General features: G+C 43.0%; 1 protein-coding gene across 1 annotated transcript in view; it reads right to left on the bottom strand.

The window, feature by feature from the left end:
* The window catches only part of MYO10 (myosin X), a 161997-nt gene extending 157965 nt beyond the window's left edge, over nt 1-4032 (bottom strand). Inside the window, exon 1 of the mRNA XM_051799353.1 lies at nt 4006-4032. Coding sequence (XP_051655313.1) covers nt 4006-4026 — 21 coding nt within the window. The 5' untranslated portion in view covers nt 4027-4032. The remainder of the gene's footprint in view (nt 1-4005) is intronic.
* Between the last annotated feature and the right edge of the window lie 18366 nt (nt 4033-22398).

Below are 22398 nucleotides of genomic sequence, written 5' to 3'. Positions count from 1 at the left end.
TGCAAGTTGCATAACTGAAATAAGGGCTTCCAGATTCAAGCAGATATCTCCTCTGACAGCTCCCTGAAGCTAAGTTCAAATTTCTGACCCATATCCTTTCAACAGAGTGAAGTTTAACACCTGCTTCTTCAGGACACATACTGGGAGCCTTTTCCTTAAAAGAGGGTACACAAGCAAACGTGCAACTGTGGAAAGCAGAAATGAAGGAAACTCTCCTGAACTCGAGGTACCAATGGCATTCCTAAAAGTAAGAGCATGCCAGACACATAATATCTGCTGTGCCTAAAAGGAGGCTACCCTGCACTTCCAAATAAACACCTGTGCAGCACTGGAGGAACATTAGCTTCTATGATGGCGATGCCTTTATAATTATCTCCTTCAACATCAGCTACCCAGACATGCTAGACAGAAGGCAGGAGACAGTTTTTCTCCTCCAGTTGTGGAAATTATGGGGCAGGGGAAATCCTTTGTCTTTTAAGTTTGGCAGCAGCTAAGCCCAAACAATCCCTGCAGCCACCGTTACACACACTGTGCTGCAAACTCCCCAGGAGCTGAGCACGAGCTCAGAGGGCAGGTTTGGACAAGATGACCTTCAGAAATTCCTCCCAACCTCAAGCCCTTTCTGACCTCAGCTGGGCCAGCAAATGCCAGAGTCCTCCTGTGACATGGACAGCAACCATGGTTCAGTCCAACACACCATATGTATTGGGTAAAGTGACTCACCACATAAGAGGAGGAAGATAAAATTGACTTATGCATCCACTTCCCCTGCTTCCCTGATAAGCACTGCTTGGGAACTTCAGATGCTGAAGAGGCAGTATGAGCTTCCCTCTCCTACCTTTTTTGTACAAAATTTCCTTGTCTTCCTTGTCATCTGGAAATTACTCTCCTCCTTCCCTGATGGATACATCCCCTTTTAGCAGGGATGCATTCTCACTGGGAAAGTCTGACCTCAACTACCAGAGGAAACTGCTTCCCTGTGAGCACCCTAGCTGTTGGTAAAACATATGGGAACAATTTTTTCAGGCTGTTTTGAACAGCATAGCCAAATGGCTCTATTGCACATATCTATACTTGTATTTCTGTATATGGATCTCCAGGATTTCTACAGGTTTTAATACTTAAGATATGCAAATATGACTATGTATATATACTGAAAAAGCTAAAATTCTGCCACCAACCTTTCTTCAAAGACTGTAATGTAGTACAGACCAATCAACAGCCTTTTTTAAAAGCCTCAGAAAACACTTTTCCTTTGTATTCAGAATGCAATTTTGTTATCACTTTAGTATCTTTCAGCATTTTGGGGAGTAAGTTCCAGGGCAAGCTCTTCCGGCTTAAGTCTTTACTTAGAGCCATGGTTTTTTTATAATTGGCTGAGTTAGAAAATTGGGACAGGGATGGAAATCAAGGCTCCCTGGAGAAAAGTATGACAACTTGTTGTCCTGTAAGAATAAAAGCTAAGAGTACTAAGAAATAGTAAAGGAAGAAAACTGGGCAGCAAGATGGAGAAATCAAAAAGCTGTTAAGTCACAGATGATGGCAGCACCAGGTGATTGGCGGGAGCTTGGTGTTATCCCACACCTCACTTAAGGTAGCAAGTTCCAACCTCCCCTGCGACACACATTCCTGCACTCCAGAGGTGTTCTACTCAGTTGCCTCATTTTGTTCCAGTGAGCATCACGCTATACTGAAAGCAGGTTACAATTAGCATCTATAATAATGCAGGGGTTTTTTTCCTATAAGACCTTTAAGTTGTTCAATATTTTTCTGCAACAGACAGATTAAAAGACACTCCTGCCTCCAGAGCTGTGAACAGGGGCTTCTTGCTCACACTGAGGACCCCTGTGAAGTGCCAGTATATACCCTTCTCACTACCAGCTTTTCTCCCAAAATATAATTATATCAGCAGACTTACATTGCCGATAAACCACAGCAGAGCAGACTGGGCTTTTTACCTGTGCCTTTTATCCAGCTTCCTCTTTCTTCCACACACTAGAACTTATTTTAACAAGAACAGTAGTTCCCTCAGATAAGTCAGCAAATGTTTTTGTAAAGAGCAGCTGCAGGATGTCTGCCTCACACAAATTAAATTACCTAGTGGCTCAATCCAGTGCCTTCAACAGACATTTTTTCTGTAGTAGCTGGGTCAAGCCCAGTGCATTTCTGCTATTGTGCCTCACGTTCCCCATATGCCATTTACATATGCTCTGCTCTGGTGTGAGGAAAGGAAAATGTTTATACTTATGGGTGGGACTTTGGATGCAGATTAAAGTCAAGGTGCTATATTTACTGATCTTTTAAAGTAATACCAACATGTTGAAAGGGAGTCAAAGTTCTTAAGAAAGATCAAAGTCCACATGCAGCAACCACAAATTAACATAAATATATGCTGAAATGGTAACACAGACTGGCAAAATTTACCTGCATTTTCCCTGGAGCAAGTAATTTTGGCTAATAGGGGAGTCAAAACCATGAAAACTCTTCTTCACCTTTATGTAGGGCATGCTACAGTACTTTGTGTTGGAGCAAATGACTCTTCAGACTAATTTTGCAAGACTAGGCTAATATTACCATATTGCTCATGGCTTGCAAGGTTTTGAAAGGTGAGGACTACATCCTCTACAGGGAAGAAAAAAAAAAAAAAGTAATATTACTACTTAACTCAGACTTTTTCAAAGCTAATCCTGTATTTCTTCCTTCTTATTGCCCTTGACAGAACTTTTGTTGTTTGACAAATGAAAAGCCAACAAGCAGTAAAGTGTATGACCTTCTTTTATTTGACTAATTATTATTTCAGTAAACAGATCACCTATTTTTCTTGTGGAAGCACCAACAGCAGCCCTGAGAACACGAGGGACGTTATTTCATGAGGGCAAAGGACAGTTTTGCAGCTTAATCGCAGCTCTGTAAAACAGATGCCTGGCCTATATTTACAGCCCTGACAGTGCAACTGCTTCGGCAAGAGGTGTAATTAAAGCAAGCGTGCAAGCAGTCACCAGAAGTCACAAGCCAGACACGGGCTCTGCCAGCAACCTACAGGCACAACACAGACACACAGAAGCCATTGATCCCGGACACCTTATGTTCATAAGGCTGTGTCGACATCAGGCGGGCTGAACTGATCCGGTAAAATATTTTTGTATAAAATTCAGCTAACTTGGACCAGAAGAGGACCCAAGTTCAGACTTTTAGCAAACACCACGTTTAACAAACAGTTAGTAGCAAGGAGACTTTGATTTGGTTTCCTCACCCGACACGCTGAAGTCGCCAAGATCCACAAGACCACGGTAAAGCTCAAAAAACTTTCAAGACTTCTGCCTCCTTACTTTGCATTTTGTATCAGAAGATTTCGTCTACACTTACTAACACACACTTAATAAAGAGACCCTAAGAAAAGAGTGCCCAACGGCAGCCCTGCTTCCGAAACCTCCCTCCTTTGAAGCCTCTCGTGCCCGTGCGAGGCGGACAAAGCGCGCTCCCCGGGTTTCACGCAGGGAACCCCCGAGGAGGAACCCCCGCTGCCGCCCAGGCGCAGTTTCAGAGGCTGCCACGCCGCCGGCAGCAGGGAGCGAGGCAGGGACCGCACGGGCGCCCACGGCTCCCCGCTTCGCGCGGGGCGGGAGGTGCCGCCGGTGGACGAAGGGCTGTGGGGGCAGAGCCGCGGCACCGGCGCCTCCATCCACTGCCGCTCTAATTAAAGTCCCAATTAGCGCCGAGCGCCTGCCCGGCTGCGGGCACTCAGTGGCCGCGGCAGCACCGCTCCAGCTCGGAGGCCGCGAGTTCCGCCTCGGAGAGGCCGGGAATTTGGGGGGCGCAGCTCCCTCCCTGCCTCCCGCTCCCCGAGGGGCTGCTCCTGCAAATACCTGCAAACTGAAGCCCTCGAAGGAACGCACACGCGACATTTTTCGTGAGCCCCCTGCGGCTTTGCTGCCGGTATCCTGCACCACAAAAGTGACCCCACTTTGGAGGAGCAGGAGGGAAATCCCAACGGCCCGCGCTCACCTCCGCCAAGAAGTTGTCCATGGTGGCCCCTCGGCCCGCCCGCGGGTCGCAGCACCGGGCTCCAGTCGCGCACCATGTGCCGCTGCCGCCCGGCCCGTCCCGGCTCGGCCCCACCGAGCCGCCTCAGCCGCCGCGCCGCTCCATCGCGCCCCAGCGCCGGCACCAGCCCGCAGCCTTTGTCCGCCCGCCCCCTCAGCGCCGCTCGGCCGGGCGGTCCCGGCAGCGCATAGCCGCCGGGGGAGGGGGTGACGAGGAGGAGGAGGAGAAGAAGGAGGAGGACAAGGAAGGCTCCCGCCGCCGCACGCTCCTGCCCGGGGCCGCCCCGTCCCGTCCAGGCGGGGCAGGAGCAGAGGCGGAGCCGGGGCCGCGCCGCTCCCTGCGCCGCGCTCAGCCGCGCCCCCGCCCCGCCCCGCCCCGGCCGGAGCGAGGGCAGCGCCCCCCGTCCCGTCCCGTCCCGTCCCGTCCCGTCCCGCCGCTGCCGCCGGTGCTACTCCCGCGGCGGCCCCGGGAACGTGTGTCCGGCTGCTCGTGGCACGGGAACCCGCATCCGAATGCGGAGTGAAAGGAGTGCGGGCGGCGGAAGGGGAGCGGGGACTCGCCTCGGTGTGGGGGAGGCTCCGCTCCCGTGCTCGGCAGCACACGGCCGTGCAAAGCTCCGCCAGCCGGCGGGAGGTACTGCCCGAGGCAGGTGTTGCTAAAGAACACGTACCTGCAGAGTTCCGCTGCGGACAGGCAGCCCCTGGGGAAGTGTGTGGCAAAGTTGTGTACGGTGTTTCTTTGCTAAACACATCCTGAAACAGCCACTCACTGAGACATCAGCGCAGATGAAAATAGCCCTGCTCTATATAGTTTTCCAGCCCTTTACTTTGTACGTGCAAGGCAGGTATAAAGTGTTGAGGTTTTGGAGATATTTCTTTTTCATAGTTTTGCACTGACCCTACGGTAAGTAACAGCACAAGGAACGCAGCAAAGGAGAATCAAATCTTGCAGATACCAGCCTATTTCTTTCACATTGCAGAAAGAAATGTATTAAAAATAAGTCACATCCATAAAGAAAGGGAATGCAGTATTCTATCTTTCGGTTGCAGGCAGAATTCCTACCACTGCTCTGGGAGCTTGGACATATGAGCAATGATACAGAAGACAAGCCCTTGGTAGCAGAAGTAATCATGAGTGCAACTCATTTTTTAAAGTGTCATGGCTAATGCATAGAGCACAAGCACCGCTAAAAACAAGCTTAAGAATACATACACTACACAAGGAAAAACTTTCTTCTTTCACCTTTGTGTCAAAAAAAATTATCTGAATAAGGAGGAGAGCATGTAAAAGAGGTTTGGCTTTGAGATACACCATGTAAATATGGGGTTGTGTTAGTCTTGGATGTTCACATGGTGACATCTAGACAAACTGCTGTGCCATCAAGGTTAGCACTGGGATAAACCAGCACAAGAGGGACTTTCTGCCAAATGGGTACCTGTTAGAGCCTTCGTGGCTGCCTGCCCCATCGCACAGAAACAAGGCGGGGGAAATGTTTTCAGGTAGATAGCCTCAGACATGGCCATCTGCTATAGACCAGCAGCTCTCCCCAGTTCACCTTCCTGTGGCCAGCCACAGTGGCTCCTGGTAGAAAAAGCAGAAACACTTTCCAGCTTACTTGTAGCCCAGCAGAGTCCCTCAGGCAGCACCCCTGTTGCAGCTTGCCAAGCTCAACTGGGAGAGATCCCCTTGGAGACCCTACAACGTCCTGAGGGCTGCCAGGGTGATCACTTCTCTTGTCAGCCCTCCTAATGTCTACTCTCAGGTAAACAGGTTGTACCTTCTTACAGTTGCTCTGAAACTCAAGGTTTGCAGAGAATTTCACCTGAATTCGCCTGTCTACACAGTACCAACTCACATGGGAGTTAGCCTATAAATTCTTATTCTGCTGTAGATTATATGGTATAAATTCCGATGTAGAAGCTCTGTAACTCTATTCCAAACTGCTGCACTTCCAAAGTTACTCCAGGGGAACAGGGGTTTTTTCCACAGTCACTGTGCCATAAAACTTCCCTTTTCAGACAAGCCCTAATTTGGGGTGGGCTGAGTCAGATTGGAGGCATTTATTAAGTTGTTTTGACTTCTGATAGAATACTTTATTTGACACCATGTTCTTGGAATGTAGTGCACGTCTGGCTACTGCATTATACGTACTAAGGTCTATGAAGCACAACTGATGCAGGAATTAATGAAAACTTTGAATCCGTTGTCCAAAAAAGCAGCCAGTGGGGTTTTTTTAAATGAGAATTTGAGTAAATTACAAGAAACCATTACCAATAGAATAGGACCAGATTTACGCAGCCTGTAAATACATTGCAGAAGGAATGAATATTCTCCTGTGGCATGGATGTATTGCAAAATACTGTAAAACTCTTGAGACTTTTCTTAAGATTTAGAACAACTGCAAAGTTGCAGGAAGGATCTAGGAAGAGGGATTTAGGGAGCAGAGGGGAAGGAAAGAGCAGTTTGTGTGATCGCTCCAACAAGCTTTTCCCTTCTCTCCTTCTTTGTCTTCTTGTGTCAATCCCACTCACAGTTTGTAAGCACTAGCATCTGTGTTTCATAGGAGAGGGGTTTTGAAACATGGTGTTTCCTTTTCCCACTCTGAAAATGACCCCAAACTAGTCTCTTACTCATTTTATGCAATTGTTTTGGAATTTGGAAAACCCCACAGATACACTGTACAAAGCTCCATGAACATCTGGAGACTTGGCCAGTTCTGCACAGCTCCAATTTTCTTTTAATCGGTAGAAATTCCTTCACTGATTGTGTGCCTAAGGTAAATTACTTCCTTTTGAAGCAGCTCACATGCATGCGGGCTCATCTTTCAGCCTGGGTGAGGACCAGGAATGGACCAAAAGCTTACTTCCACCTCCCTAAAGAGACACCTCCTCACTGGCTGTAAAGATCTTACCCCCTTGTGTGGGTAGCTGGTGGTGAGGTGGTTGGTCCTTGGGCCCCTTTCCTCCAGCTTGCTTGTCTTTCTCTGTGCAGTACAATTTTGGCATTTGCTACATCAGGGTTGCTCTCAGCTGGTCTTTTAGGCCATTTTAGAATTCCTCAGTTAAATTTACATGGGCCAGGTCTCACCTTCACCCAATTTTTCTGACCTTTCTTCCCTCCACCAGTAGTTACTAAAGTCCGTATTTGACCAAAATGTCTGACGAAAACAGACGTCTCTTCCTTCCTTAGGTCCCAAAGTAATCTTAGCAGCTGGAACTTTCATAAGACCCTGAACTTTTAAAATGTATTTAAACTACTCCTGCCTCTATCAACAACTCTATCCCATTGCATGCAGCTTTCCATTTCTGCTCTGGAGGCAAAACCAACTTACTGACTGAAGCCCAGTTATCTATAAATCATACGCTTCACCTGAGCTGTGTTTCTTCACAGGGAATTTCCAGAGACCAAATTTGTAGGGCCTTTTTTAAAAGATTTATTGCACCTGCATTTAATACAAAGTTTGTAGACATGATTGAATCCCAACAAACCATTAACTCATTCAGTACTTTGAGCACACTTGGTCAAATTCTAGATGTCCTTTTTTCAAAGTAACTTTTTCCCCCATTTTCATCTAGCAAAGCTGTCAGGGCACCACAGGAGCTGGTGGCTGCTGGGGCTGGGAGTGTTGGCGGTACCATGGATGGGTGATGGCAATGCCTAGCAGCCAGGGCTCATCCTATCACTCCAGCCAAGGGCTCTTGGGCCATGGGGAGGTGGGGGGAGCCCTTGAGGGTGGGCAAGGATGGTCAGGACTGGCAGTGCCCTCAGGGACAGTAATTGTGTTTGAAACGAAACATGTTGTGCAGTTGCAAGTCCCTGTCTTCACTGCATCTGATTGTCCATGATGACAATTTCTGTGCATTTCACAAATCCTGTTGTCAGTTCAGTAAGCAAAGATTCATTCTGCAGCTCCCATCTTAATACAGGATCTGGGGGGGGGGCATCTTTATGCTAAAAAGCTTTATATTCTATGATTTTTTAAAAGGCTGATGAATTTTCATGACATGTACTTGAGACTTTGCCCTTTCTTGGTTTACTTAATTTTTTTAGTTGCTGTTTTTCCACAGTGCTATCATTAAACTCAGTGATTTCAACTTTTGCATACCTGACAGGTTTATTGCACAAAAGCTTTTCCCACCCTCTGTACTTTTCCTTTCCCTACTGATGGCACTGAAGTAGGTTATTTGCCTTACCCACAGCACTCCTATCCCTTCTATCAGGCATTGTGGATTGATTTCAGTCAAAGAATTAAATTATATATTCGGTTAATTTGAACTTATTGATTAAAAGGAGCCTAAATTTAAGTTCTCTTCTCACCAAAATGAGGCAATGTGTTTCTTTGTTCACAGCTCAAGGCCTTGTTTCCTCCAGTACTATCGCCAAAATCCGGCCTCAGATTTTTCCCGTTGATGTCTTTGTCCACGGCATAGAGTGGCATCATTTTTAGAGTGGCTTTGCTTACGATCTGCATTTCTGGTAAGAATTCCTGTTTCCTTAAACTTACTTCAGAAGAGGAGTTTTACCCCCACTCTAGGGCTGCTCTTACACCCGTGAGCTCCCGTCAGGTTTTAGCTATTTAACTTTTGGTAGACAAGATGTTGGGCATTGACAGATGTTTCTGTAGTAGGTTAAAATGTACAGGAAGACTGCTAGCACAGCGCCCAGTTTTCTACCACACCAGTTTTGGGGGGTGCAATGAAACAAGAGACTGCTCCAGCCAAAATTGGCATGGTCTGTGCAGAGCAAAAGACACAGATTCCTCATGCTTTTGCCCATTATGACTGCTTCACAAACATGTGCTCAGGTTTCAAAGCCAGTTCCAGGTCACGGTCATAGCTTTCAAAATAATTAACGGATTCTCTTCAGGTGAACACCCAACAACTGGGCTGGACAGCCTTACTTTTTCTGAATCCTGCTTGAAGTAAGCCAATTTTCTCTATGTGCTGTACCATGAGCTGACTGTCTGACTAGCAGTTGTGAGATGTGAAGTGCTTCTAGGTCCTGAACTATTTGCCAGGGTGAGCCTAGCTCTTAAGCATGACAAGCAATGGATCAATTATTCATACTCACAGATGAACTTTATTTATTAACCTTTAGGAGTAATAAATAAATAAAAAGGGAAGAGCTGACAGATTTTTCTAAGAGCTTCATTTATAGCTACTGTGACATAAAGCTATTTTAACATTTCCTTTTTATGTAAACAAGCTCCCAAAAGGAATGAGGGAAAAAAGCTAGGAGACATCTGCTTGGTTTCATCATTCTCTCTCTCTTTTCTGGATCCCAACAGCTTCTTCAGTTATTTTGACCTTCTTACACACTAATTCACTTGACTGTAGTTGCAGTGCAAGTACTTTTCTGGAGTCCTAGATGAGAAAAAAACCTTACTGAGGATGTACAGACCCAAAACTGTTACCATGGAGCTGAATTGCCATATACCGCTGCATTTAGAACTATCAGCTTGGGTAAGTATGTGTTATATTCAGTTTCTTACCAGAACCTCTACCTGGGAGATTCTAAGTTTTATTTTCCACATAAGAAGTCTCTATTACAAGATTTCAATATACAATTTCACGGTCTCCAGACTTTTTTTCCCAATGGCATTCAATAGCTGGCAGCACACATATGAAGATGGACAGCTGTCTAACTTCCCATGGTTTTACCCATTCCTGAATTCTACTCAGCCCCCAGGCATTGCCTTTGCAGAGCCTTTCTCTTCGTTGCTTACAATCCTTCGTCTGCCTCTTCCCTCTGTCCCTCATATGAAGTGGCCTGCTTCATTCTGGGCCCTTCAGGCAGCATCAATGCTTATGGTGGCAGTCTATTCCCTACATTCAGCTTCTGTCACTCCTGCCTGTCTGAGCTTCATTGACCCTTCATCTCATCTAAGATTGCTGTTGCACTTAGTCATCAACAGCATCTTTTAATCCAGCTTGTCTTCTCTTACAATCTTATTTGCAACCTATTCATTCAAATTTGGTTTATCAGTTGGGAATATAGTTTTAAGAAAAGATGCCTACAAAGAGAGAGCTGTATTGTACGAGGGCATTGGTTTATCACAAGAAGATACCTGCTGGAAGAAAAACAGAGAAGTGACAGACAAAAGCTATCAAAAAGCTTAGAGTCAGTTAAGGGATAAAGACAGTGGGAAAACATAAGAAAAGCATAAAAAGAAATATGAGTTTTTCTCATCTGCTTCGAATCAGATTGTGAATACATTTTCCTTGACCTCACCCAGGTAGACTGTTTAAAGACAAGGGTGTGAAGGCAACTTGTAGTTGCAAACCTTGCAGTCACAATTTATGCATGTGTTCATTTATCAGGTAGTGTGCAAAACATCTCAGCATATCTCTGAAGGTCACCTCCTGCAGAGCAGAGCCCACAGGGGAACCTACGAGGGCACCTTTTGCTGCCTCAGTGCCACGTAAGCCAGGTTAGTTCAAAACACTTCCCCTAGCAGTTTAAACTAGGTCATCTCTGTTCTTCTGAGGCAAACAAGGAACACTCATCTTTCCTTGCCCCTGGCAGTGCCATGGAAGGAAAAATCTTCAGGGAAAGGGCATTAAAGCCCAGTGAGGGCCAGTCATACCTTAAGCCTCTGCTGCTGTTCAGCCAGCAAATATAAATCAAAGGCTGCCTTCTCACTAGACGTCAGACCAGTTTAAACCATGTCCATACTCTCTACCGACCATTTATTGCTCCCTCAGCTATGACAGATGCAAAGGGTAAGCCTGCCTTAGTGCTGTAGCTTGGCACCTTTAGAAGTGAGTTTCCAGTCTCTACCGCTTCTCATGCTTTGGTTCATGTTGGGGAGCAGTCCCAGAGCATGTGAACTTTGTGCCCTCCATGGGAAATTAAGCTAAAAGATATGCTCCAGAAACAGTCTTGGCAACTAAAGAGTTATAGACATAGGACTAGATTAGTGCTGGTCTGAAATATAGCCTCTGAAGTGCACTTAGCATGGACAATGGGCCCTTAGCCTGAAGTTTCACTCTATGGATACACTTTTACTTTGCTGCACTCTTTGCTTGTGCAGCATAGCCATTATGTTTCCATGGGTCGGTGCAAGGAATGGGGAATGAGGGAACTGTTCCAAACTTTTATTTTGGTTTATGTTCTGGTTTTGTTTTTGTTTTCTTAAAACAAAACCTCATCAGAAAAAAAGTTTTGATTCTGTCCAATTTCTTGAGCAGGTGCAGATAAATACCTTGCAAACAAATATTGTTGCAGTACAGAGAGGTACAAGGAGAAGGGTGCTCTGCATTGTTGCTAGCATTTGTTTCTCATACCAGGTCACAGCTTTAAAGAGCCAGGAGGAACAACCTTCAGAGTCTCTTGCACTTTGGAGAAATTTTATTCTATTTACATATGTAAGGCTCTATCAGCCTGAGGGATAGTTGATACTTTCTGTCAGCACTCTTCTGTTAGAAGTTTCTTTCCATGCATCTTCCACGGTAAGAAATATTCTTCCCCTTTGCCCCTAGACTCCTTCCTGTGTTTGAAATCAAGAAATTCCATCATAGCCCAGGAGAGCTAAATATTAATTTCAAAGCATGACAGAGTTTTCCACAAATGCAGTTGTAGTGGGACACTCAGAATACTGTGAACCTATACATTACAGAGGAGGATGTTCTTCTGAAGTTTGTTAAAAACTGCATTTAGTAATACAAAAATGATATTTGATGATTGTATACTTGCATAATCACATTTGCAACTTAACAAATCTTGCCTGAAATCCTCTCAAAATCTCTGGTGTTGCATTGTTGTGAAAAGTTCAATTTTGTTAGCTTGAATTTTTGTCCAAATACACTTGTTTTGCTTTGATATGTTATCTGCTCATGATTTTAAGGTGTGTTTAGGTCTCAGTCAAGCTATAACTTTATAGGTTTGCTTATTTACTGATTGCGTTCAAGTGAATAAACATGCCATTTCTTTGTTACAAACAAAAGCAAAGTTCCTGGCTTACATCAGTTTGTTGTCCCAGAATAGAATCAAAGGCTGCTGAGGTAGTTTAGGTCCCTATTTAGAAATAGGAAAACCTTTGTTTTGTGTACACAGATACTGAGCACTCCAGCGTGAGATGTTAGAGGAAGCTAGGGAAGTTAGCAAGCCCAGTGCTACCTACATTCTTGGCATGCAGTCTGCCTGTAGCATTATTTGGTGTTTGTGTTTACTTGCCACATATGACAGCTAGTAGACTGGAAAGACATGGAAGTGATGTTTAGTGCCAGGCTTGTTAAAGGATATATGAGAGTTCATCTTCTGTTTCCCTTGATTCTTATTCCAACTGTTTTACTGTATACCATTCCCCTAACACCCATAAAACTGTAGCAATGCTCATTCTTTTCTTAGTCAGTGAATTACAGGATTTGCACAGGATGCAGCAGCAAGCTGTAAACAGAAAATAAAGTAGAAAACAATTCCATAAATGCAGTTGTTAACATTTGAGTAACAAATACCATAGCAAAACAGGTATTTTTCAGCAACATGACAGTAGCAAGCCCCCTAATTCCAATGGGCCTTCAACTGGAAACTGGGAAAAAATTTGCATTTAGATCTTTTCAAATTCTTTTTTGAAGCAGCAAACTGTGGGTGTGCACTACCAGAACATCATATCTTTTTGCCTTTACTGCCCAGTTTCTGCTAATAGGTGGAATTCCAGATATATACAGTGGAATATATTGAATAGCGAAGCCTATTTTTTTGTTTGTTTTTTTTTTTTCCCCATAACTAGTTCAAAATTCCACAGTTGGAAAGATTTCTTTTTTGTGTGTTTGTGGGCAGAAGCTTTAATTTAACAGTGTGTTGTATGTGGGGTTTGCCCTTCAGTTATAATGTCAGTAATTTTTTCCGTTAGAAAACTACTGAATCTTTGCTAGAGGTTTTTTGCTCAGAGGCATTCCAAACCCTTCTAGAAACCCTGCAACACAGCTACTCCCTTCTGCATCTAGCGCAAATTCTTCTTCAAGTTTAAAGGCTTCAAAAGCTAGTATAAACCTCTTCAGAGAGGAAGCCAAGACGAACGTATTTGTGGGATAATCCCAGCGTAATCTAGTCATATGGAGGGAAATCATCAGAAGTGAAATCTGGCAGAATATTCAGCTAGCATCTGGAGGGTGAGCAGAATAGTGACATTCCTCCTAGTCACAGTTATCAGTGCAAAAACTTCAGGAAATCAAGCCCTTGATCTGTGCAAAGGTAAAGCTCTGCAGCCACTGTTCATCTACTGCAGACTAATATGGCAGGAAGACTCAACCTTGGCTGGGAGAGGCAATCTTTAAAGTCTGATCTAGACTAGATTTCTTGGTGGCAACAAATCTGAAGGATATTTTGTCTTGACTAAAAATAAAAGTTCCTGGTTGAATTCAGGGCAGCCTTTGCTACTGACTGACCTAAATAAACTTTACTAGTTGAAAGAAACAAGTAGTTAAGTTTTGTATGTACATTTAGTGAATCAGCTTTTGTCTAGAAGCATTGGGAAAAGGTTTCCTCTTATCTTCAGAAAAATATGTGAATCCCTTCTCAGAGAAAAAGTCAACATTAAAAAAATAAACATCAAAAGATGAGGCTGAGTGATGCTAAGAACAAAATATGTACTGAATTAAGGTTGTATGTTTTGCCTTTTATTAATGGCATCCTCAGAGGATACTGACTCATTCGATGACTGAAGTGCTTGTGGCTTGGGACCTATCCCAAGCCAATAATCCTAGAACGAGGGAAACTCTTCTTTACTTTTCTTTACATAAGAAAGCTTCCAGATCCAGTTGTCATTTGCTTCAATACTAAGAAATACGGGAAGCAAAGCACTCAAATTAGGCTCTCTAGAAGGGAACAAGTTATCATGTGAGGTTATTCAGCTACTGGTGAGATTGTCTAAAAAGGAACAACCAAGATTTCATCATCCTGTCACTACTGTTCCCTTTCCACTCAGTCAAACCAAGGATGGGTTTTGCAAGTCATCACTTCACCATCTCCATTCAAGGAGGGCTTTGCCAGCCATGGGGACAAAAAGATCTTAACTGCGGTATGAGGAAGAGAGCTGAGGAGCCAGCCAGGGTGATTTGTTCTCATCCATCTAGCCTGCCTTCAGATTCTCTCTCTGATGAAAATTTATGTCCTTTCTCTTTGCACAACTCTTAACACACTTGCAATTTTTTTTTTCTGTTGTTCCCAGGAAGTGATAGATTAAAGGGCTGCACCATCTCTGACTTGGCACTGTGTTTACACTTGGGCGTTTTAGCTTGATTAGAAATTCAATTCCTATTACTCAGGTGTCAGGATTACTGCTGTGGAAAGCATCTGCCTTTAGGAAAAGGAGATAAATAATTCAAACATCATACTGAAAGTCACCTTCTTCTTCCACTGTGCTTGATGTTTACCAGGACCTTCTAGTGGTCATAATCATTGCAATGTCTCTACCGTGTGACTCTGGCACTGTTGAAGGGAGGTAGCAACTGTAAGGCCTCTTTTACCTTCATGCTGCACTAAACACATGGCATGTATGAGATTGACCTTCCCAATGGTAAGAAGGTAGAGGATTCTCATTGTCAATGTACTTCAGTCAGAATTGCAGAAATGCCATTTTATGTTTTCCCAACGCTTGGCCTGACCTCAACAGGATAGCAATCCAGCTTTGAAATCATAACTATTATTAAAAAAAAGGTATCTATTTTTAATTTTAGAGTTAATAATTGCTAATAGTCTAAGTGTTTTATAAAAGGACCCAAGATGAAGAAACTTTAAAACCAAAAAGGTTTCCATATTTAAATGTAAAATGCTAATACAGTTTGATAAGTCTGAGCAGAGTTCTTTTGAGCAGGTTAGTTATGCAGGCAGTGAAAAGATGCCCTCAAGATGCTCACAAGCTAGGAACCTACTGAAGCACTCTTAGGGTTTTCTTCTCATTCCTCACGTAATTATCTCTGCCTATTTGTTTCTGTTGCTACTAGGTACTTTTTGTTTCCAAATTATTGCCATATGAGTGGGATTTTGGGACTGCCTGGAGCCTTTGCTAAGGCAGGAAGTCCCATGCATAAGTGGCAGTAGTTCACAGACTCACTTCACACTATACATTGGGCTTGGCATGATGTCTCAGCTGCATGAAGATGAGCTTGTGCTTAAGTCTTCACTGAACTGGATCGAAGGACAGTACTCTTCATAAGGTGGTCTTTAAAACACCTAACTACTTGTCATGGGTTGAGATTGGCCCCCCTGAGAGCCGAGGGGCCCAGAGGTGTTTGGGTGCCAGGGCAGTGTTCCCTGGAGGGCCAATCACTGCTTGTCTTGTTCGCTTCTGCTGAAAAATCATATATACACAGCACCGGCAGCTGCTGGCAATTCTGTGGGTGTCTGCTGCGGCGAGTAGGTGTAGAAGGCTGAAGGGGTGGCAGGGTCTCCTCCTTCTTCCCCCTCCGAGGTGGGAGGGGAGGCCCTGAGGCCCACAGCCCTGCGGCCCACAGCAGGGTTAGAGGCAGCATTTGGAGTGAGTGTTTGTGAGGGACGTGACTCACAACACCTGAGGTAAGAGGGAGGAGGCCAGGCCCTCTTCCCCCCCGCTGCAGTTGGGCTGCAGGGCGCTTGGGACAGTGTATAACTGGACCAAGCTGCCTGTGGCCAAGGCTAGGGGGCTTTTTTCCCCTCTCACTGTTAAGTGGGAGTGGGTGCAAGGCTTAGTATTGAAGCTGAGCCAAGAGATGGGCTGATAACGAAGCAGCTCGGTGCCAGGGATAAGAGTCCCAGGCGAAATTGGAGATGGGCAAGAGAGAGAGGCTCGGGAGTTGCCCTGCCGAGGTTTGATCGGGGCAGCTGAAAACTGACTTGGAAGATGCTATGATAAACTGACTGAATTACAGCAGCCTACAGAACCGAGGTACGAGACTGAGAGAGAGAGATTGCACAGCAGAAATGACACAGAACCAAGGAGAGAGGACTCGGAGCTATCTTGGACTTCATGAAGAAGAAAAGACTGCAGCAAACAACTGGAGGTCAGGGGGGGAGTGTTTCGGGTTCCCTGAACACTCCCACAAGAGAGAGACTGCGTTACCTATCAGCCTTGAAAGGCTTTTCCTGGACTAAAGTTAAAAGGAGAAGCTTTGAAGGGACTGATAGAAGTGTAATATATATATAGAGAGAGTTACTTTTAGCTTGTATAGTATTTATTTGTGTAAATAAAATGTATATATGCTTCCCCCTTCCCCTATAGAAGCCTCTAGCCTGAAAGTTTTCTCTTTGGTGTTGGCATAAATTGTGGGAAGGGGTGATGGGAAGCCTGGAAATTGGATTTTAGGTTTCTAATGTGGCTCAACTGCCACACTACTGTTTAGCAATAAAACCCAGGAACCTGAAGTAATGTGTGATATATTTTAAATGTTAATTTTCAAATCCTTCCTACCTTAAACCTTTACAGTAGATAACAATATTTATGAAATACACCCAATGCTGTTTTTATCTAATTGGAAGTTATTCCCATGGTCTTATTGGAAACGTGCTGGGATTTACAGCTGTGTTACTGACAGACAAATGACATTAAAGCAGTTGGACTGCACTCTGGGCAGTGATGTAGTGGGAAAGTAACTCCACTTTCAGTCAGATAACTGCTGGTCAAGCCTCAGACTACAACTGTTTGTTAGTATATGCTGCTTCATGGACAGGGCAGATCCCTAAATCTTCCACTTCTAGCTAAGCCTTGCCTATCCTCTGTGCTGCAGATTGTAACTCCTGAAGAGGAAGGCTTTGTGCTACACTCTGGGGTCCCGTGGGTATTCTGGTGTTCTTCTGCACTTGTCTGAGCTCTTAGAGCTGCCCCTGGCCTGTGCAATGTGACAGTGCAGTGCCACTGCAAAGCGTGATGCAATGCTGGCACAGCAAGGGAGTGGGTCAGTCTGTAAGAGCATTAATTCAGGCTCCCAGTCCACACAGATCAAAACTATTTTCTAATTAAGAGATCTTTACTGCTTTAAAACTGTCAGTCAAAATGGGTTTCTTTTTGGTTTTGAGGGAGCGGGAGACTTTTTTTCTGAGTGACCTTAAATTACCCAGACTATACAATGGGTGGCATGATCAGGAAACTCACAGTGGCCACTTTTTCCTCTGTAGTCCTCCCCCAGCATCTTTTTGTCCACAGTACATCAGATCCATTCATACAGTTTTCTTCTTCCAGTCTTACACTATTCCTAAAAAATTCACAAGGAAAGAATTGAGATTCCAAAAAATAATGCCAGCAGGAAACAGAATGGAGACTGAAGCATTCTCATCTTGAAAAAAAGGCCAACAAAGAGAATATTGTCTTCATTTTGTAAAAGTTTATTGTCAAATTGCTTTGACCTCAGCTTTAGACTTATCTATATGTTTCCCTGTAGCAAAATCTGAAATGCTGACAGAATGGCATCAGTACTTACAGTACAGTAATCTCATGACATCTTTTGCAGTTGGTCTTTATGCTCACCATGATAAAACAGCAGCCAAAAAAGGGCACATTATATCTAATTACCCTCACTCAAACTTGGGTGCTCTGCAATGGACAAATAAAAATCAGCAAATGTTTTCTTGACTCAACCGTTGGCAGTATTCATCTTTTGAAATCTTTCAAAATAAAAGTATTTATGAAGCTTTTTCACTTAACCAGGTGCATTCCAGCTTCTAAATATAATCCTGTTTTTGGCTGGAAGCCTTCCACAAAGGATCAGTACTGAATATTCCTGATAGCAGCACATAAGCACATATCTAGCTCGTGAAGCAGCTGGTGTTTCTTTAGCTGTGCTAAATCTGCGCTTGGTCAGGAACATCACAGTCAGCAGGGATGGCAATTAGAGTGAGGTCTGCAGACATGAATAGGTCATGCAATTAGTGATACTCAAACAACATGAGATTTTTAAAGTCTGCAAGTAAAGACTTTATATAAATCAGCAAACAGTCTCTGGTTCTGCTAGAGAGAAATGAAGAAAACACTACCAATATGGAAATTCTGAAACAGCCCTGAAACATTCACATCTCAAAACTGATGCCACCATAACTATACCTAATAACTTGGAGTCCAAATAATTCTGAAAGTAAACTATGTTTTAAAAGACCTTTCAAAATGAATAGCTTTAAGAACTTTAATTATGCAGTGATGGAAAACATGTACTTCAGAGCTGCTTCCTGGGCTAAAAGTTATGCAGTGTGAATGGGGGATTTGGTCTCTGAATACAAATTTTTATAATAATCTACTTTTATTTAAATAGAAAAGTGATGATCTACAGTGTGGGCCTAGTTTTCTTTCACTTACCCTCTTTCCCCCGATGATAAATCCCTTCAGTTAAAGAAGCCGTAAAAATAGGATGGAAAAAAAGAAGGAAACAGGATTCAATTTATTGAAGGTAAAACTGAGATTGGGAGAAATACCACTGTATAGAGACGTTCCAAGATGAACCTCATATAAAATTCCATGTTAGTTCATAATCTTGTGACATATCTAATGAAAATGTCCTGGGGGATGGGGCAGAATGGACATAGCTCTTTACCTAGGACAGCATGACAGATAAGCTATCAGATTTTCATTACAGAGTAGAGTTTTTTTCACTTCTACTGGATTTATTATAGTAGTTATTAAGGTCAATAAAGCATACCATTGACTCCAGGGAAGATGACAACAAATACAGCAAACAAGCTGTTACTGATTTGTCTCAGGGTCAATGAAATACCCACTGACCCATTCCCAGATCAGTTATTTACTGCATTTCCTTATTTCTAGATGACAGCTAGCATGATAGATGTCCTTTATGTTTGTTGTATATAAGTATTCTAGTTTGTTTAAATATACATGTGATAGTTCAGAATCTCATGATGCACAGATGAGGTGCAACAATCAGCAATGAGATAAACAGATACAGATCTGAAACAAATGTTAAAGAATGTCTTTTCTAGCACAAATGATCTTAATAAAAGATATTTGCCAACAAAGGAATACACTGGACATGGATGTTTACATGTGCATCTAACTTCTAAATGCAAATTTTCATCTTCCTCATATATTATTAAAATTAATGGATGCCAGTACCTTGTCCAATTGCAAGCAATGTCAAGATTTTTATTTCAAATTTTGAATTGTGCTCTTATAGTTTGTGGTATCATTGAAAGGCTTTGACAGATTTATATTACACATAAATTACAACCAGCTGTGAATTACTGGGTTGCCGTTCTATCAAAAGCTTCAGGTAATGTCATAAACCAAAGGAGAGAAGCCTGATTCACTAAACTCCCAGTGGAAATACAGATCTGTAACTTCCACCTTGTTTACAATTTTATATAAAGGCTTTGGGTGAGGAAATACCGACGCATATACACCTCCTTGCCTAGATTCTGTTCTCTCAACTCCTCCTGCTTCATCATTCCCTCCTTTTTGTGACTCCTCACGTCCCCCTATGCTGGGCATGTTGCTTTGAGTGGCAGCTATAGTCACTGTCTCAGCTGCAATTTTAGGGCTCATGAGTCCTAATATCTCTCTATTTTATTTCACATTAACATTGAACTGCCCTCTGCAGAAAAGTCAGCAAAAGCAAATGTGGGACAATTCACGATACACACAAGTCTGCAGGCCAGAACAGGCTTAAATAATCAATGAAGGTGTCTGTGCTAACCTCCTGGGTGGAGAAATGGTGTATTTGGGTGCCATACCCCTGTCTCCATGCTTGTTTATATTGATGCAGATTCACAGGATGCACCGTTAGTCAGTTGTACCTTGGTCACCACAACTCTGGGAGAAATGATTTTCACTTTGCATTTTTCTGCCCATTTTGCACTGCATGGCATAGTACAGAAGGCAATTTTCTGTGAGGATATATCTGTGAGGATATATCGGAGAACATCTGGCAGGTCACCTGCATTATGGCTGTGACATTCACGTCCAGCCTGTCCACAACTCAATAGCATGTGTTTGATAACTACAGACATATAGTTCCTTCAATTTTTCAAGATATTTAATATACTACTTTATTTTTTTTTCCATGTAAAGTCAGGGGATCTGGAAACCAAGAGGAAGGACCCCTTCCATGTCCCCAGCCAGTGCACTGGTAGATGCAGCCCAGTGCCAGCGGCTCCAGGAGCCCTGCTAGCCAGCTGAATGGTTTCAAAGCACAATGTTCTATCAAACCCTTGTCAATGAGACTCAGCCAAGTCACATAATGCCTGCCCACACTTTAATGAAATGATAACAAATAAAAAGATTTGGTTTACATAATTTACACCTGGATGAGCTACACCTCACCCTGTCTTCCTTCGTGCTCACAGTTTAAGGTTTTTGTAGCTTTCTGAAAATGATGCAGATGAAGTAATATCGAAAAGGTAAAGTTAATCTAATAGCCAGCAAGGGTTAAACAAACCTAATAGCTAGCAAAGAAAACCCAAAATTCAGAGTTGCAAAAAGCCAGGACTTGCAGAATTTGGCACTGGAAAACAGATTGTACAGGTGCAGAAACATGACAGCTGTGTATGATCATAGCCAAGGAACGAATTAAAACTGTTCTTGAAATTCCCTTGCAATTAGTGCAGGGACACTGCACATCATCAAAGTCTGTACTCTCAAGTCCAGGATTTCACAAAGTGAAATAATGCTCATGACACTAGCTGTGTTTCAGTGTGATTAGCAGTAATTAGGCAGTGGGGAAAGTCTCTGCAGACCAGAAGGTCTGGGACTCCATTTTGAAGTCTGATGTGGAGAAGTATTTAAAGAAACCTGCAGGCTCCCATTTTAAAATGGAAGCCACATCTACCTGATTTTAACCTTTCTTAGTAAGCACTTATTGAGACTGTAAACATCCATAAAACAAACATCCTGTTGGATGTATCACTTGGGTCAAAGTGCATTAACAAAGCTCAGATAATTTCCCCATGCCGATAGTGCACCTTTTTCACCACCAGCTCATCTGCAGATGATTTTTTAGGAGAAAGAACACAAACTGGTGGTTTGTATAACCTAATTTCAGTGAATTAGTTCCTCTGGAGCGTAAGTGGTCAGGGGAAAAGAAATCAATATAAAAAAGGCTTATTAATTTTTAATCTTTGATTTTTCAGAGTAAACATACATTCAGCATTAAAGATATGAACAGTCCCATTTATGTCAATGGAAATTTTAAAAAATGCATCATGGTCCAATTTTTGTTGAGCCTTTGCAACAATGAAAGTGGTTTTTTTCAAGATTCAGGATTTTGAAGGCTCAGGTTTTTTTGAAAGGATGTCCTGGATGTCTCATATACATAACCTGGAAGAACTTATTATTAAAGTAACCACCTAAAGTCAAATCAGAAAATGCAATAATAAAACTTCTACCAAAATGATTGTGTGTGGTATATGCTTTATTTTTTCTTTAATGTAATACTAATACTATTTCTTCAAGAGAAAGAAATTGGGAAAAAATGTGGAAACTGCATCTATCAAAAAGGATTTTACACTGGCATAGACAAGGTAAAACACACCTCCAAGTGGCCAGTGTGCCAGAACACTGCATTAAACACAAATTGTGGTGACATTTTAAAATGTGCCTGTTGGAAAAAAAATGTCAGCCATCTTCTCGCTTACTGACTTCAAGCATTACAAAGATGTCTAAAATATATAGGAATAACACACATGATCTTTGGGTTATAAAAATTTGTGTTGAAAGATAATTAAGTTATTCATTGCATGCAGTTGTAACCTTAAGTTTTCCATGGCACTACAGGGATTTATACCCATGTTGAATGTTATGCATTGTTCTGATATAATTTACAACGTGTCTAATTGAGCATAATGCACACATTTTTGTCAAGATCAGAGACTTACTGTGCTTTTTGAACTGCCTAACCCTAAAGGTGTATCCACATCACTAAAATGAAATATACCTATGTGACGTGGGATGTGTAGACCTGAATGCGAGTTTGTCAATAATTTTCCTTTTGACCCTGGCAACTCACTAAGGAGGTCTACTGGCACACTGCCAGACACACTTGACTCCCACGGGACTTAGAAAATGTGTGCAAGGATTAAGCCTTCAATGCCGTGTCCCTGAATTCATTTATATAGTTGGATCCTCAAAGGAAAGATTTCCTTATTGGCAAAGGTGTCCCTGACAAACATGTAAGACCTAAAATTTTAGCAGATACTTTTTCCTTCAACTCATCCTAAGCAGTGGAAGACAGAGAAAAACAATTTCCTTCACCAATAGGCCCTCATCCTTTATTGAAGCTTCTTGACAGACCAAGCTTTCCCAGGCAGCTGCTTCCTGCTGCACTGGCGCCTCATCTGTGGTGAGAACATCTGGGGAACTGTTGCATGAAAACAGAGTGGGAGAATTATCTTTAGGACCTTTCACTTTAGGACATAGTTCTGTTTGCAATTTTAAAGTCC

This window comes from Manacus candei, unplaced genomic scaffold (genome assembly GCF_025592945.1).
Source record: "Manacus candei isolate 608988 ecotype Guabito, Panama unplaced genomic scaffold, ASM2559294v1 h1tg000049l, whole genome shotgun sequence".
In the NCBI taxonomy this organism is placed as follows: Eukaryota; Metazoa; Chordata; class Aves; order Passeriformes; family Pipridae; genus Manacus; species Manacus candei.
The sequence above is the reverse complement of the archived record's forward strand: the minus strand, read 5'-3'. Positions and strand labels throughout refer to the sequence as shown.